The sequence below is a fragment of the Brassica oleracea genome, chromosome C5, assembly GCF_000695525.1.
Source record: "Brassica oleracea var. oleracea cultivar TO1000 chromosome C5, BOL, whole genome shotgun sequence".
Taxonomy (NCBI): domain Eukaryota; kingdom Viridiplantae; phylum Streptophyta; class Magnoliopsida; order Brassicales; family Brassicaceae; genus Brassica; species Brassica oleracea.
This window is the reverse complement of record NC_027752.1, coordinates 7069058-7083445: the sequence shown is the minus strand read 5'-3', so window position 1 is coordinate 7083445 and position 14388 is coordinate 7069058. Positions and strand designations below refer to the sequence as shown.

The 14388-nt window shown below is 37.9% G+C and overlaps 5 protein-coding genes across 5 annotated transcripts in view; 4 read left to right on the top strand and 1 right to left on the bottom strand.

Moving 5' to 3' along the window:
• Nucleotides 1–177: 177 nt before the first annotated feature.
• Nucleotides 178–582, top strand: LOC106344391 (glutathione S-transferase T3-like). Its single transcript, XM_013783780.1, has one exon. It carries the CDS (start codon nucleotides 178–180, stop codon nucleotides 580–582), a length of 405 nt encoding a protein of 134 aa, XP_013639234.1.
• A 5869-nt stretch (nucleotides 583–6451) lies between these two features.
• On the top strand, nucleotides 6452–7920 carry LOC106343267 (auxin-responsive protein IAA34). Its single transcript, XM_013782435.1, has 4 exons — nucleotides 6452–6578; nucleotides 7135–7374; nucleotides 7519–7627; nucleotides 7721–7920. The coding sequence occupies exons 1-4, from the start codon at nucleotides 6500–6502 to the stop codon at nucleotides 7785–7787; spliced, it is 495 nt and encodes a 164-aa protein (XP_013637889.1). The 5' UTR covers nucleotides 6452–6499; the 3' UTR covers nucleotides 7788–7920.
• A 649-nt stretch (nucleotides 7921–8569) lies between these two features.
• LOC106343265 (protein NtpR) lies at nucleotides 8570–9876 on the top strand. Its single transcript, XM_013782433.1, has one exon. The coding sequence runs from the start codon at nucleotides 8664–8666 to the stop codon at nucleotides 9822–9824; it is 1161 nt and encodes a 386-aa protein (XP_013637887.1). The 5' UTR covers nucleotides 8570–8663; the 3' UTR covers nucleotides 9825–9876.
• Nucleotides 9855–11971, bottom strand: LOC106343266. The gene is made up of 6 exons (XM_013782434.1): nucleotides 11611–11971; nucleotides 11328–11518; nucleotides 10997–11225; nucleotides 10536–10621; nucleotides 10373–10464; nucleotides 9855–10289 (listed from the first exon to the last, which is right to left on the bottom strand). The coding sequence occupies exons 1-6, from the start codon at nucleotides 11773–11775 to the stop codon at nucleotides 10060–10062; spliced, it is 993 nt and encodes a 330-aa protein (XP_013637888.1). The 5' UTR covers nucleotides 11776–11971; the 3' UTR covers nucleotides 9855–10059.
• Nucleotides 11972–13150: 1179 nt separating this feature from the next.
• The window catches only part of LOC106292747 (sulfhydryl oxidase 1), a 3182-nt gene continuing 1944 nt past the window's right edge, over nucleotides 13151–14388 (top strand). Inside the window, exons 1-5 of the mRNA XM_013728398.1 lie at nucleotides 13151–13470; nucleotides 13661–13685; nucleotides 13777–13869; nucleotides 13977–14158; nucleotides 14291–14360. Of these exons, the coding sequence (XP_013583852.1) occupies nucleotides 13253–13470; nucleotides 13661–13685; nucleotides 13777–13869; nucleotides 13977–14158; nucleotides 14291–14360 (588 nt within the window). The 5' untranslated portion in view covers nucleotides 13151–13252. The remainder of the gene's footprint in view (nucleotides 13471–13660; nucleotides 13686–13776; nucleotides 13870–13976; nucleotides 14159–14290; nucleotides 14361–14388) is intronic.

The window sequence follows — 14388 nt, the reverse complement described above, 5'->3', positions numbered from 1 at the left end:
TACTTAAGTGGTTTCTACCTTCCTAACTCCTCTGAGTTGATAGGTTTAAATGTATTTGTACTGCTTTTTACCTTTCTAATTCTGGCTGACTTGATTGCTTTTAAATGTAACTTAGATAGATATCGCTTACTTAAAGCTCTGTGATGCTAGTAGAGTGACACAGAGCAACGTAAAGGCATGGATACCCCTGGGTTTGTGAACCTTCTCAATAACCAAACTTCTTACAACCTAGATTCACCCGAACCTGTTTGGTTTAGTACCGAGCAGTCTGTAGTCATGGATAACACCCCTGTTTCTGATCCGCCAGCTTCCAAGGAGAGGAGAAAATGGTCTCTCAAAGAGGATAGAATCCTCATAAGCGCTTGGCTTAACACGAGTATAGACGCTGTGGTCGGCAATGAGCAGAAGGCTCCTCATTTCTGGAAGAGAATTGTAGAGTACTACAACTCAAGCTGTCATCTGGTAGGGACAATACCTAGAGAGCTTGGTCAGTGCAAGCAAAGGTGGGCTCGGATTAACGAGCTAGTATGCAAGTTTGTTGGTAGCTATGAAGCGGTCTTGAGGGAGCAGAGGAGTGGGTAAAATGATGATGATTAATAAATAAATATTTCAATTTAAGATGTTTTAATTTATTTTAAAAATGTTTATAATATTTTCAAATTTATTATTTTTTTATTCTTAAGGATTCCTAATGGATAACACTATTGGACATACTAATTTGATTAGAGTTTAACTATTTAAAAAAAAAATACTATAATATACCTAAGGATTCCAATGGTGAGTACACCATTGGAGATGCTCTTAAGGGCTCCCTACCCGTCTTTGTCCAAGTAGAAAAGTCTAAACTCGTCCCCCATATTTTTTTAACAAGTTGGCTGCCGCTATAATAGAATTTGAAAGGACCGAAGAGAAGAGGGATTTCTTTGTTATTTCACTCTCAGTTTGCAATGTTTCAGATTCCATTTTCCGTTTGTATACAAAAAGTTGAGAAATTTGAACACGTCTCGGTGGATCCAGTTGAATCTTTTTTTCCAGAAAAAGTGTGTGAACACAGTAATATGGGCTTTCAAATAGAGGGAATGGGTCAATAACGTCATAGTTGGCCTATTTCTGGCTCCAATATATGAGTCTGTCAACACCTGGATTGATGACTCAAAAATCTAGAATTTTTTTCAAAAAACAATGCAAAACTTTTTTTTTTTCCAAAAAAAATGGTTTCATTTTTTCGCAAGAAATTCAAGCATTGTAGAGGAAATTCTCCCAGTGCGAATTAAACACAAGTGGCGGAAATTACAGTAGCAACCCCTTCATCACTGAGCCAACTCGACGTTGGCACAATACAAAGGTTTTATGTTCATTTTTTATAAAAAAAAAAAAAAGCTAAGAGGGATGATCTCAAAGCTTTGAATGCAATTGGAAGCTTCGAATATGCTTTCGAAGAGAACGAATCTATATCTTCAGGAAAGTGTGGTTTATATGCTTCAATTACTTGTAATCTTCAAAGTTATAGTGCTTCCACGCTAGGTTTAGGAAGCGAGTTTACGGGGTATAGATCTAGGGGAAGGATATCTGGTGTTATATGTTGGATCAGAGAACTATTTTTATCCTGTATCAATTAATAACGATCTTCCACATTTTTTCTGTATAGCAGAGTTTGATTATTTAGCCAATCGTACGAGCTCAAAACGTTGTTAAAGTGTTGTTTTAGTTAGGTTAAACCCCGTTTGATATATATTAATGCTGCTACACTCTTTTAATTTGCAACGTAACCTTTGTTATTAAGTTATACCATTACTACAAGAGGAGACTCTTCATAACATTAACACAACATAAATGTATTCGTAGGCTGAACACACACAGACACAAAGCACACACACAAACACCATCATAGTAATAGATATAAGAATTGTTTTTTTTTTCAGGTTAAGGAAAAAATCGGACCAGTAACCTTCGATTCCCCAGCAGCAAGCAATGCAATAATCTCGCTCTCCCTAGACTTACTTCTCTATGAAAGAGCGTAGATTATTGCAAAGCCCATCTTTCTCAATATGTTAATTCATATATATTACACCTTCCATCACTTTCCTTCGACCGTCGTCCTCTTCGTCTGTGGACACCATAGCTTATCTCTTAAAGAAAACAAAAAAGCAGTAACTTAAAGAAGAAGAAGACTGATATAGTATGCAGTGTGCAAAAGTATGGAATGATGAGTGCGTCTTATATAAAGGGTCAAGGAGGCTATGTCCCTCCTCCTTTTACTGATATAAATAATTATAAAGAAAAGTAAATATAATTGTGTATTAGCAATGATATACAAGTGATTGACACACAGTTTGGGGTGGGATTTGGAGATTAGAATGACGCTGAGGGGGCAAAAGTTAAAACTATAAATCTTGGGGGAATGTAAAAGAATTCTAAATAACTTTGATCTCCGAGCCTATAGGGTATGTTTTCCCTAAAACCCTTTTTACAATATTAAGAAGCATGTAGCATGGTTATTCGACTTAATATTAGATAATGGGACTATGGGTTACTAGTTAAATACGTATCTGGAAGGAATGCATAGAAAGGCACGTAGATGGAGAGATAGTGGAATAGTCTTTGGCCTTGAGTGTTGTGCAGCTTCCTTCATTTTCTCAGTCCTCACTATACCAAATGCTATATTTTTGTCTTTTTATTTCGTTCATACAGTTAATATAACGTTTGTATATTTATTTTCTCGTGTTTATACTAATTGGAGCATACGTGAATTCTACCACGACGGTGTTGAATATAATGTTTACTCATGTTTTATATTTAAAAAAACGCAATTCCACATTTTCTATATTTATTTCAAAACATAATTAAAAAGGAAACAGTTCATTAGTCTACAAAATTAGTTTAACAGCATTTCAGGATTATTTATCAAAAACAAATTGTTTAGTTAAAGTATTTCTGCTTTTTTTATTACTTTGTTGTTACACTTCAAATGACATACTTGTCATACGTTTCTTTCTGATGTTATCTTATTTTTGTTATCAAGATGGGAGTAGTAATTTATATGCATTTTGCATATAAATACAAAAGAAGACGCGGAGAGCAATGAGTATAGATTTGGATGTTAGGTTATAAGCAGACAAATAAATGGGCCTTCCTCATTTGGCCATCCATGTCGCCGTACGTTCTCTTTATAGTGTACACACACATATGTATGTTTTTGTGTGCTGATTGTGAACTCATTCATCGCCCAATGCACATTTATCCATCTTCCAAATCCCAATCCATATTAATTCCACCGACTCGCAGAGCTTTAGTAGATTCACTAGTAATTAATCTCAGTCTATTCATTGTCTTGTAGGCTTTCTGATTGTAATCACATCTACACTATTTTTTTGCAAAGCAATCCAAATTCAAGAAAGTAGAAACAATACATAAGAGAAGACGTGCATGTGGTGGCAGTCAGAGGTGGGTCTCAGTTTTATCGTGTCGTAAACTTTTTCTGAGTTTTGTCAAACATCTTTACACTTTAGTGACTAAATAGACAAAAAGGTAACACCTTTATATCTATTTACGTTGACCCTCCACTCTTACGTAATTAATATTCCCATTTTACACCGTGAGTGGACTACTCTCACACGGTCACACCTTCCTTCGATCTTGGCCGTCCACACTCCGCACTACTCAGATTAGACTGTATTACATCATGACAACGCCACTTTCTGCGTCATTCATATGTTTTTTTTGTATGTTGAGCACCTTTTTGTTTTGGTTTGACATACTATTAACTTGTTACTTTAAATGATCGACATAATGATAAATGTGATATATGAGCATATTGCATATACTACCTTTTCCTAGTAGTAGGAGGCCCGTGTGTGTATGGGAAGCCATGATCATAGTAACACCACACTTTTGAGTTTTCAAAATGATAACAACAATCAGTCATAAATGGTCTATACGGACTACGCTACACTACACTACACACACATAAATAATACTCCATTAGAAGATGAAAAATATATTATTAGGATGAAAAAGAACATTTAACGTTTAATAATCTTTAAATTGTTTACTCAGTGTCCTTGAATAATAATACAAAATGGTGAAATTACAGCTCTCAGCTGAACTCAATATTTCCAGGTTTCTAGTCCATAAACAGCTAGCTCACTTAGTTGATTAGTCAATTATACAAATAAAATTAGTATTTTAATATAATAAGGCAGTATAAATTTTGCATAATTCAACAAAGGTAAAAGTAAAAGGAGGTGAAAAAGAGTGACCTTTAGGAGGAATCCAAGACAGAGTGCAAACTTCATTGGACAAAGTCATCAAAAGCATAATAAAATGGCTCATATTTTATTATTTGCTCGCTAAAACAGCCATAAAATATACTCCTACTGAATAAAAGCAATCATTGGATACTCAAAGGGAGAAAAGAGTGTGAATTGAGAAAATAATGTTATCCTAAAATTAAGGAAGAGGCCAAACGGCAGTGGGTCAATTCCTAAGCGACGCATGGGCCTTGAACCCCACAAATATCCTTTCTCATTACCTTTTGACAAGAAGAAAACAACTTGCAATAGTAGTAGCTAACAGGTCCCAAATGCCCATTGAACAAGAGAAGAGAACAAATTCATGTAAACTAGTTATCACATCATAAATCTTATCATAACACAATATTTTATCGACTGAATGTGTAGCCTAGTCGTCTATATTAGTCATGCCCTCATATCATCCTGATCCAGTTTGAACTCTGTATTTATTTGGACCCGAAAATATATAAATATTGTGTTCTGTAAACCTCAAAGTTCTGGCTTTGGTCTTAAGATTCACAACTGTAAATTGTCAACAATAAACTGGAATAGTTCAGATGGCTCTTAGCCACAAGGTCGGAGGTTCACACCCTCCTAGTTTTTTCTTTGTATCCCTCCTTTTCTAGGGTCTCTAGTCTCTAGTTAGCTAATGATCATTTAACGGGTGTGAAGTTTGTTCCTTTCTATTACTACGAGCCATATAGCCTTTAATTACAGCCCAGCCCAAAAATTAGAGGATGCACGCACCAAAGACTGATAACGACTACAAGACAGAGTTCAATTAACGTAGTTGTCATGCATTAGAGCATGATTAACCTGGGTTCTTAGGATGAGGTTTTTAGTTAAAAGTTAAGAAACAGTTTCTTAACTTCCGCTAAGAACCCCACTCTAAAAATCTCGGGTTAATTATGGTCTTATGTTTTCTCACCACTACAGTTGCTAGTGAATATGGCAGACACTGTTAAGCTGTTCCCTGATCACTTATAAGTTATTTGGAGAACCAGACGGACCACATTATGCACACTAAGATTTAGTGGGAGGACGACTGCCGACTGGTATGTTGCATATCTAGGTCTCTCATGTTGGAACTTTGTTCACTGCCATATTATGTTCGTGTTTGTTTTCTATCTCTGATAATCTCACCGAAGGCAGTGGAGCAAGTCTATCATTGCATAATTGAATTTCTTAGCCACCATGATTCTGCATAAGTGAAACTTTATGGGCTCTTCCGTTCCTGGCATGTAAACGTTGCTCTAAGGTGGTCTCCAGTTAGTACATAACAACTTAACAAGTCTGTGTATCAGAAGCGCATCTTAATAAGGATGTCATTTCCGTTTAAGACATATACATTGACTATTTGGGAAAACTGTACGTTAGCTTATGAGGAATTTTTTTTTTTGAAGTCATACACCTGTAAATTAGACATCTAATGAGATGGTGGAAGCTCATTTACCTTCCTTTGTTATGGCGACGAGCTATTTATTTGAAAAGTTATCTGTACAAGTATGGGTGTGTTCCCTTGTACCGCTTCTTTTGGAGGGCTTAAGTTATCCACGAGAGAATTTGTATAGACATGGAAATATGAATCATGTTTGTCTTGGAATTTACTAATTAACCTCACAGTCCTACTTCTCAGTAAGGTGTGGGAGACATGATGTACTTAATGATACAACTGAGTTGTCTAGTATTTAACAACAGAGTTGTCTCTCTTGAAAGATAGTGTGTTTCTACCCATCATGTTAGACCATACTGACTTCTGATATTTTCTTTTTGAGTGATTCCAGGTTTTGTGACTTGAGACATTGAGTTGGCGACACTCTGATATTATTGAGGCAGCTCATGAGATGGAGATTTGTCTGTGTGATTAGTAGTACAATCCTGATGATTTCAGGTTTCTTTGCTAGCTGGCAAGAAATATTACAGCAACGTATGGGGTTACAAACACTGAACCTGTGATGACCTCCCCCATCCCTTGCACTTAGTGTCATCAGACAAACAACAAAAGGACCACAAAACTGACCCTTGCGTGATTGGTAATGGGTTCTTCTTTGTCTTTTGTCTCTGCCCTGCCTGCAATTATGTCTCTTAACTTTCAGCCTTAGCTGCGTGCTATAAATCCACATCATTCATCTCACCTTTTTATTCCGTTTGTCATAGAAGATTCATATCAACCTGTGTTTTCCCAAGTTCTTTTCAAGTATCAGACCATGGTGTGTGACAGCGTAATCGATTTAGGCCTCAGTCTTAGAACCATACAACATGAGCCTTACCACACATCAGGCCAAAGTGAGATTTTTGGTTATTATTTCCCGTTACCTCGCAGCTAATATATACTCCCCCGTTTCAGTTTAATTGTCGTTATAGAGTAAAATTTCGTTTAAAAAAATATTGTTTTTAGAATTTTAATGCAAAATTTATTAATTATATTTCCAGTTTATTTTCTATTGATTGAAATATGGTTAGATATATAAGTAATGATGTTTTTATTTTGGAAAAATGTAAAATTTTATGTTTTCTTAATTTGTGTGCATAAACCTAAAACGACAATTAAAATGAAACGTATGGAATATATTTAGAGTAATAAGTCTCCTTTGCACAAAGTATACAGAACATGTTTCCTTGGTTCTCAACTTTGAAACGATGTGTACGTACTGTTTATTAACATGTATGACCATCCTCTCTCAAATCTATCTCGTTTCTATGATATGAAGCATAACAATAGTTCCCCCTAATGGTCAAGATTGTCTGCACTTCAACATTTTAGTGTCTTCTTCACTTCCACAGCAATCAACATTCCAGTTTCTTTTCTGTTCTTTTGTTTAATTGTAAATTAAAACGGTAGGTGTGGGAGAATATCGAGAAGTTACAGATGAGCTAAAGTCCAACCGTGGCGAGTTTCTGCAGAAGAAGCACGAAGCCAGAAATGGAAGATGTGGTAAAGAATGTTGGAGTAATGAAGGAGGGAGAAAGAAGTGGGGTTATGTAAAGGTCACCATGGATGGGTTTGTGGTAGGTCGTAAGGTATGTGTTCTTGATCATGGAGGGCATTCAACTCTTGCTCATCAACTAGAGGATATGTTTGGTAAGGTTTTGATGAGAAGCTTTAGTACCAGTTTCTTTTTCAAGTATTTTCAGAATTTTCTACTCCTCATGGGACTCAAGATAAGTTGTAATGTTCCTAATAGACTTATATGGGATTGATTATGATGTTGGTTGCATTCTGCAGGGATGCAGAGTGTAACGGGATTGAGGTTGTTCGAGAGAGAATCAGAGTTCTCTTTGGTGTACAAAGACAAAGAAGGCACTTGGAGGAATGCTGAGGATGTTTCATGGAAGTAAGCTCTCAAGACTCTCTCTATATACAACAAACTTGTAATTTTTACTTAAGTAAAGCGTTTAAATGAGTTGAGATTATTGTAAAATGGCAGGGAGTTGGTAGAAAACGTGGAGCGGCTGAGAATCACAAGAAGAAACGATTTTCTACTTTTCTTTTAAGCTCAAAAACTTTGACGATCCTCTCATCTTCCTTTACTCTTTGCTCTAATGTCCATATCAGCTCCTTCCTGGTTCTTGCTTTTTGAATCTTGTCTTGCCAACCAAAATAAAAGTTAATGTCGATCGAAGTATAAAGTATTATTGTTTAGCAAGTGTGTCTGAAATCTGAATAGTTACCAGACATGGGAGCTTAAGAATGGAATGGCACCAATGGAAATCTCTTACACTTACATTTTCATTCATACCAATTGGTTTCAAGTCTACGACGTTTATCTTACACGTATGAGTGACAGGAGACTAACTAACAAAAGAGGGGTTGTTTAGGATGATTTTTTAAATTATATAACGTAGAACGTGATATCCATAATTTAATTCAAGACTTTCCAAATACAGAAGATATGCTTTACGTACAAAATATAAAATAATAAAGAGAGTAATGCAATGCCTGCCTAATATTGGTTACAACAAGTCACTGAGTCATCCATCCATATCCAATCCTCCTAAAACCCATCACAAAACACATTTTATTATAACAAAGAAATGTAAATGAAACGTTTTTTTTTTAAATCAATCCAACCAGCCTAACAAAAAAGGAAGATTAATTTGGTTATATCCAGAAAAGTCCACGCCAGCATCCAGTTGTAAAGCTTTGACCAATAAAAGTACAGATAAACATGATGATGTGACAGAGTGCGGAGTCTGTGCATTGCCTGTACGCTGCGTCTCCACTCTATAAATAACAAACACAATCAAAGACGAACACAACACTAATAAAACATAAAAGCATACAAACAAGAACTAAACACAAAGACAAACACAGAAACACGGTTTCAACCAAAAAAAAAAAAAAAGACATAAACACAGATTTAATTAAACATGGTGGTTGCTAATGATAATGATCTCTCGTCCAAGATTCTCCCCAGAGTTCTCATCGTCTCTCGTCGAACTCTACGCAAGAGCAAGTTCGTGGACTTTGTGGGAGAGTACCATCTCGACCTCATCGTCTCAAACGGTGCAGTTCCTGTCATTGTCCCACGTGTAAGCGGGATACATTCTATGCTCCAGAGCTTCGAGCCCATCCACGGCGTCCTCCTCTGCGAAGGAGAAGACGTAGACCCATCTCTCTACGCAGACGCAGAACAACAAGGACTCTCGCAAGAGGACATAGAAGAGATCAGGACATTGCACGCGAGTGACACGGCCATCGACCGAGAGAAAGACAGCATCGAGCTGACTCTAGCCAAACTCTGCCTCGAAAGAAGCATTCCTTTCTTAGGCATTTGTCGCGGCTCTCAGATCCTCAACGTGGCCGCCGGAGGAACTCTTTACCAAGACATTGACAAAGAGATAGGAACCACGACTAAGCATATAGACTACGACAACTACGACGAGCACAGGCACGAGGCTAGAGTCGTGGAGGAGACGCCGTTGCATAAATGGTTCGACGAGATGGATCAGATAATGGTGAACTCGTATCATCACCAAGCTGTTAAGAGACTGGGGGAACGTTTTGTGCCGATGGCGTACGCTCCTGATGGTTTGATAGAAGGTTTTTACGATCCGAACCGGTACGATCCAGAGGAAGGTCGGTTCTTGGTGGGTCTCCAGTTTCATCCCGAGAGGATGAGGCTCTCGGGAGGCTCTGATGAGTTTGATTATCCGGGATGTGCAACTGCTTATCAGGAGTTTGTGAAAGCTGTGACCGCGTTTCAGAAGAAGCAACTTGAGGCAGCAGAGATTGTGATGGAGCTGAAGACGAAGAAGAAGAGGCTAGTCAAAAGCTTCTCCATGGCTGAGCTTCTAGAGGCATCAAACACGGCTCTAAGTAAGAAACAAGAGAACAGGCTGAAGCAGATGGGAGCGACGGTGAGGAACTCTTGTGTGTATATGAAAAGGAAAGAGGTGCAAGAGAGAGCAATGGACAAGTTGTCTGCAGAGCGTCTATCTGATCTGCTCTCATTTCACCGTATGATGGCTCGTCTTTGCTCTGATGCCATCAAGAGGAAGCTGCTGGAAGTTGAACCCACTGAGACATAGTCTTTTCCTCTTAACTATTAGCTTTTATTGCAAAAACATGTTTTACATATAAAAGAAAATTAGTTTTCTGTATACATCAATCACCATTTGAGCAGGGTTCACAATAAAGTTTAATGATCAAAACCCAATACATGAACAAGTTCCCTATATGTATGTATGTATGCATATATGAGTTTCCTCAGGACAGTAATTTTAAAGAGTTCCTACATCATTTCTCGTCATAATAATCCTATCATCATCGGCAGAAGAAGATGAAATCAGGATGGTTGACTTGATGTAACCTCAGCCAATTGTCCGCGGCTTGGAAAAGGGAGTTCACGAGCTGGTGGTGTCCAGATCCTTTGATGCTTGTCCATACAGAACCTCTCAACTTGTATGAGGCAAGGCCAAAGACAGGCAGAGCCGTCTTCTCAACGCTCTCCCTTGGCTGCACCTCACACATAGACTCTGTAGTAACGCCTGCACCTAAAAGAGCCAAAAGATAGATAGTGAAATGAATATTTATCCAAGTGTTAGCTATCCTCATAATGATGAACTGGTAAGCTTACCTTGAAAGGGTGTGTGAAGGGAATGATACGTCAAGAAACAAGCATCCAGATCCTTGATCGTTGGTCCTGTGGGTATTTTGTAAATTGGGTACCTACAAAAGTATAGAAATGGACTCTAAGAGACACCAGGGGGGCACCGTGGATTAAGTACAAAGAGGAATACCATGCCACAGAAAACCAGCTTGAAGGTAGTAAACCACAGCTTCTCAGCGTCTTCAGCTCAGGAAATCTAGAGGCGAGGTCAAACATCTGCAATGGTAACAATTGAATAATAGACAGCTATTTGAAATTTCATTTTCACTTTGACATTTAGAGAAGTTGCTAGACAGTAGTAGAACATCACACATGAAGAGTTGTTGAGTTTGACTCATAGCATTACTTCAGTAGATAAATATTTGATTTTACTTCAAGTGTTTGCTTTTAAAAGTTAAACTTAACTAATTACAGCAAAAAGCCTTACAGTACCTAACTTCCGTGTAGCCGCATAAAAGAATTTATTTCAAACTATGAGATGTTTAATGTTTTAGTCTAAACACACACTTAACCTCTTTCTTAATCCTTATGGTTAGTAATAACCTGTTCAATGCCTTGGTAACTTGATATTCAGAGTTAAAATCGACAAACCTTGTCGGCAAAGGGCTCACGGATGTAAGGAAGATCACGTTCAAGATACTCAAATACCAAACGACCATGAGAGCTTAAAGGCTCCCCATCATCACTAGAAGAGTCTTCCAGATGCTCCTTTCTTAACGAGAGCTGGTCCATACTAGCAGAGAGTCCTCTTTCTGACTCACTGCTGCTTCCTTCACTGCTAGAGTCCTTGAAATCGCTGTCGCTCTCCTCACCTGCCCCCCTTTAAAAAAAAAAGAGACAAGACTCAAGCTTTAGGCTGAAGCACAGGTTCAAGAAGCTTGATCATCAGCAATAGATTTGGATCAAGCTTCTTTCTTTCTACCTTGCTTGAAGAGATGAGGTTAAGGTATTAGAATCAGTATAGATTTGGATGGCGGAGAGAGAAGGAACGTAGTATTGGACGACACGATCCTTGTAGTTGCTGTTATGCAAAGAGAGAGGAACTCCAGTGCCGTAAGCACTCCACTCAGCAAACGATTCCCACACATCTCCAAGAACAAAGTAAGGAGGAGTCTGCAACTAAACAACATCACTACTGCCTCTGAACAAAACGAAAAGTTCTTGTCTTTATGAAAAAGAACAAAAAAAAAGGTATCGACTTTGACCTTGGAGTTGGAGAGATAGTGAGCAGGCACAGATGGTGTGACCGACTCCAAAAACCGTTCTACATTACTTGTTGTCGCTTCCAATGCAGACCCTTTTTGACTGTGAATCGATCCGCCATTAGAGACGTCGTTCAGCTTAGTCAACTGAAACCCACCTCCCAACATCTCTTCTTCAATTCACTCACACACACACACACCACAAAAGGGATTCAAAACGACGACGATGTAACACTCTTCCCAGTTCCCACCCAACTAGTCGTACAGATTGATTTAAATTGAGAGTTTTTGGGAGTTTTAAACACGATTGAAGCAAAATGAGGAGAAAGAAAGATTTTGATTTAAAAAAAAAAAAAGTAGAGAGGGAGAGGAGAGAGTCAAATAAAAGAAGAACACACCGCTACTTTTTTTTTTGCATAATTCGATCATTGTAGTTATGATTAGTTACTTATTCACCCACATTTCTTTTTGTATTAGTAATACACCCCCAACGCCCAAACCACTGTGAGTGGGTATGTGAGAAAAGAGTTTTTATTTTGTTTGGTTAGCAAACATTTTTCTATCATTTTCAAACAGGAAAAGAAATTATTTGAAGCTCTTCAAAATAAAAGTTACAATGTCCTAAATTGGAATTATAGGGTTATGTGTTATAATTTCAAAACAAAAAAGAAAGAAGTGGAAATTTCGCATAATATAAGGGAGTATATAACAAATTCACCTATGGCCTTAGTAATAAGCTATGTGGTGGGATCCTAGATATTGACGGACGGCAAGGGGCAAAAACACATTTAGATTGGACTTTTGAAATGCTATTTTAGCAGACTTGACAAAAAAAAAAGACTGGATCTAAATTATTCAATTTTTTTTAGTTAGTTCACAAAAATATACATAGACTGAAGGTGGATACAGATATATTTTTCTGTCTTTCATTTAACTTTTTTCAAGCAATGGGTATTCCATACATGCATAATACGTCGTGGAAATGAAGAAGTGAGAGAACACAGTATATACTAAAGTGGTTATCAGTTATTAATACTCACAAAAAAACAGAGAATTAAAATATGTCAGACGAATGCTACTTCTCCTGATATCAGAAAATGAATTCATGCACGTGGACCTTGTAGTTACAATTCCATTTTTCTTTTCTTTTCTTTTATTATTATTATTAGAGGTAGAGGATGTGCACATGATCGGTACATTTTAGTGTCATTTTTCTCTTCCCGTATGAACAAAAAAAAAATTGATAATGAAGGAAAATGGCAATGATAATACAGTATAAAGGGGGAATATCCGTATATGATAAATTGTTAATGTGTGAGATGGTGTTGACTTGCGGTTGGAATCACTGTCGGTTTTTCGAAGATTATGCTGACTCAGCCGTTACACAGCCAGTACAAGTACTTTATCCACTTTCAATCGGCCCAACCAATTCATTCATCTTTTTAATGGGTTCTATTTATAATGGGCTTAAATAGTAATGGGCCTAGTAATCCCCATTATGAAAGTAGTCGGAGAACAAGTATCGATCGACGCCGGTCAAAGCTCAACGGAAGCGAGGGAAGCTCAGTTTCTCTTAGATCTTCCCCAATAAAAAAAGTCTCGAGCTTTCGGATCAGGTTACCACACCACTCTACTGGATTTGATCATGTCTGTGTTGAGACACCTGCTAATGTTCGTGGGTTTGGTGAGACTTGAAGCTACGGCGTCGTTTTCCCCGGGATCGCGTTCGATTCTCCGGGACATCGGCAATGCCATCGCCGATGATCAGAAAGATAACGCCATTGAATTGAACGCTACCAACTTTGATTCAGTCTTCCGAGACACACCCGCCAAATACGCCGTTTTGGAGTTCTTCGCTCACTGGTCAGTCCTCCTCATCTTCTGTCTGAACAAAGTTTCCATCTTTATTTTTATTTTTATTGGTTTCTACTTTCTACTGAAAGAACTTAACTTTAATATTCGAATGTATGAATTGTGAAAAGGCTTGTTTTGTGCCGTGACTGACATTGATCATTGTTCTGTCTGTGGCTAATTTGATGATGGATTCTTCAAGGTGTCCTGCATGTAGAAACTACAAGGTACAGATGGTTATTCAATGTCTTTGTCTTGTCAACTTGTGTTTGTATTCAAAATGCCGTTTGGGAACTGTGTGACTTTGCTTGCTTGCAGCCGCATTATGAAAAAGTCGCAAGGCTCTTCAATGGACCAGACGCTGTACATCCTGGCCTCGTTTTAATGGCCCGAGTTGATTGCGCAGTAAAGGTACTTACTTGCGCCATCTTACTTGGGGGATTGAATACTGAATGGTGTGGGCTGTGTATATGCAATTTATTCTAATTGGTTTGGTTGTGTTTTTTCTGGCAGCGCAGATGAATGTGAAGCTCTGTGACAAGTTCTCCATTACTCATTATCCTGTGCTCTTTTGGGGCCCTCCCAGAAAGTTCGTTGGTGGCAGCTGGGGTCCTAAGCAAGATAAAAGTGAGATAATCCTAATGGATGACTGGCGCACTTCTGATCTTTTGCTGAGCTGGATTAACAAGCAGATAGGCAGGTGAGCATGCATTGAAAGCTTTTTTATTTTACACTGAAGTCATATATAGTATCTACTGTGCTTTTAGTTCAGCAAATCTATTTCTCTCTATGTTATAGTTGGCTGATCTGTTTTCTTTTCAATGTTGTGCAGTTCTTATGGCTTGGATGATCAGAAATTTGGAAACGATCATCTCCTGCCTAATATGTCTGACCATGAACAGGTCTCTTAGAATTTTGTTCTGCCCCCCC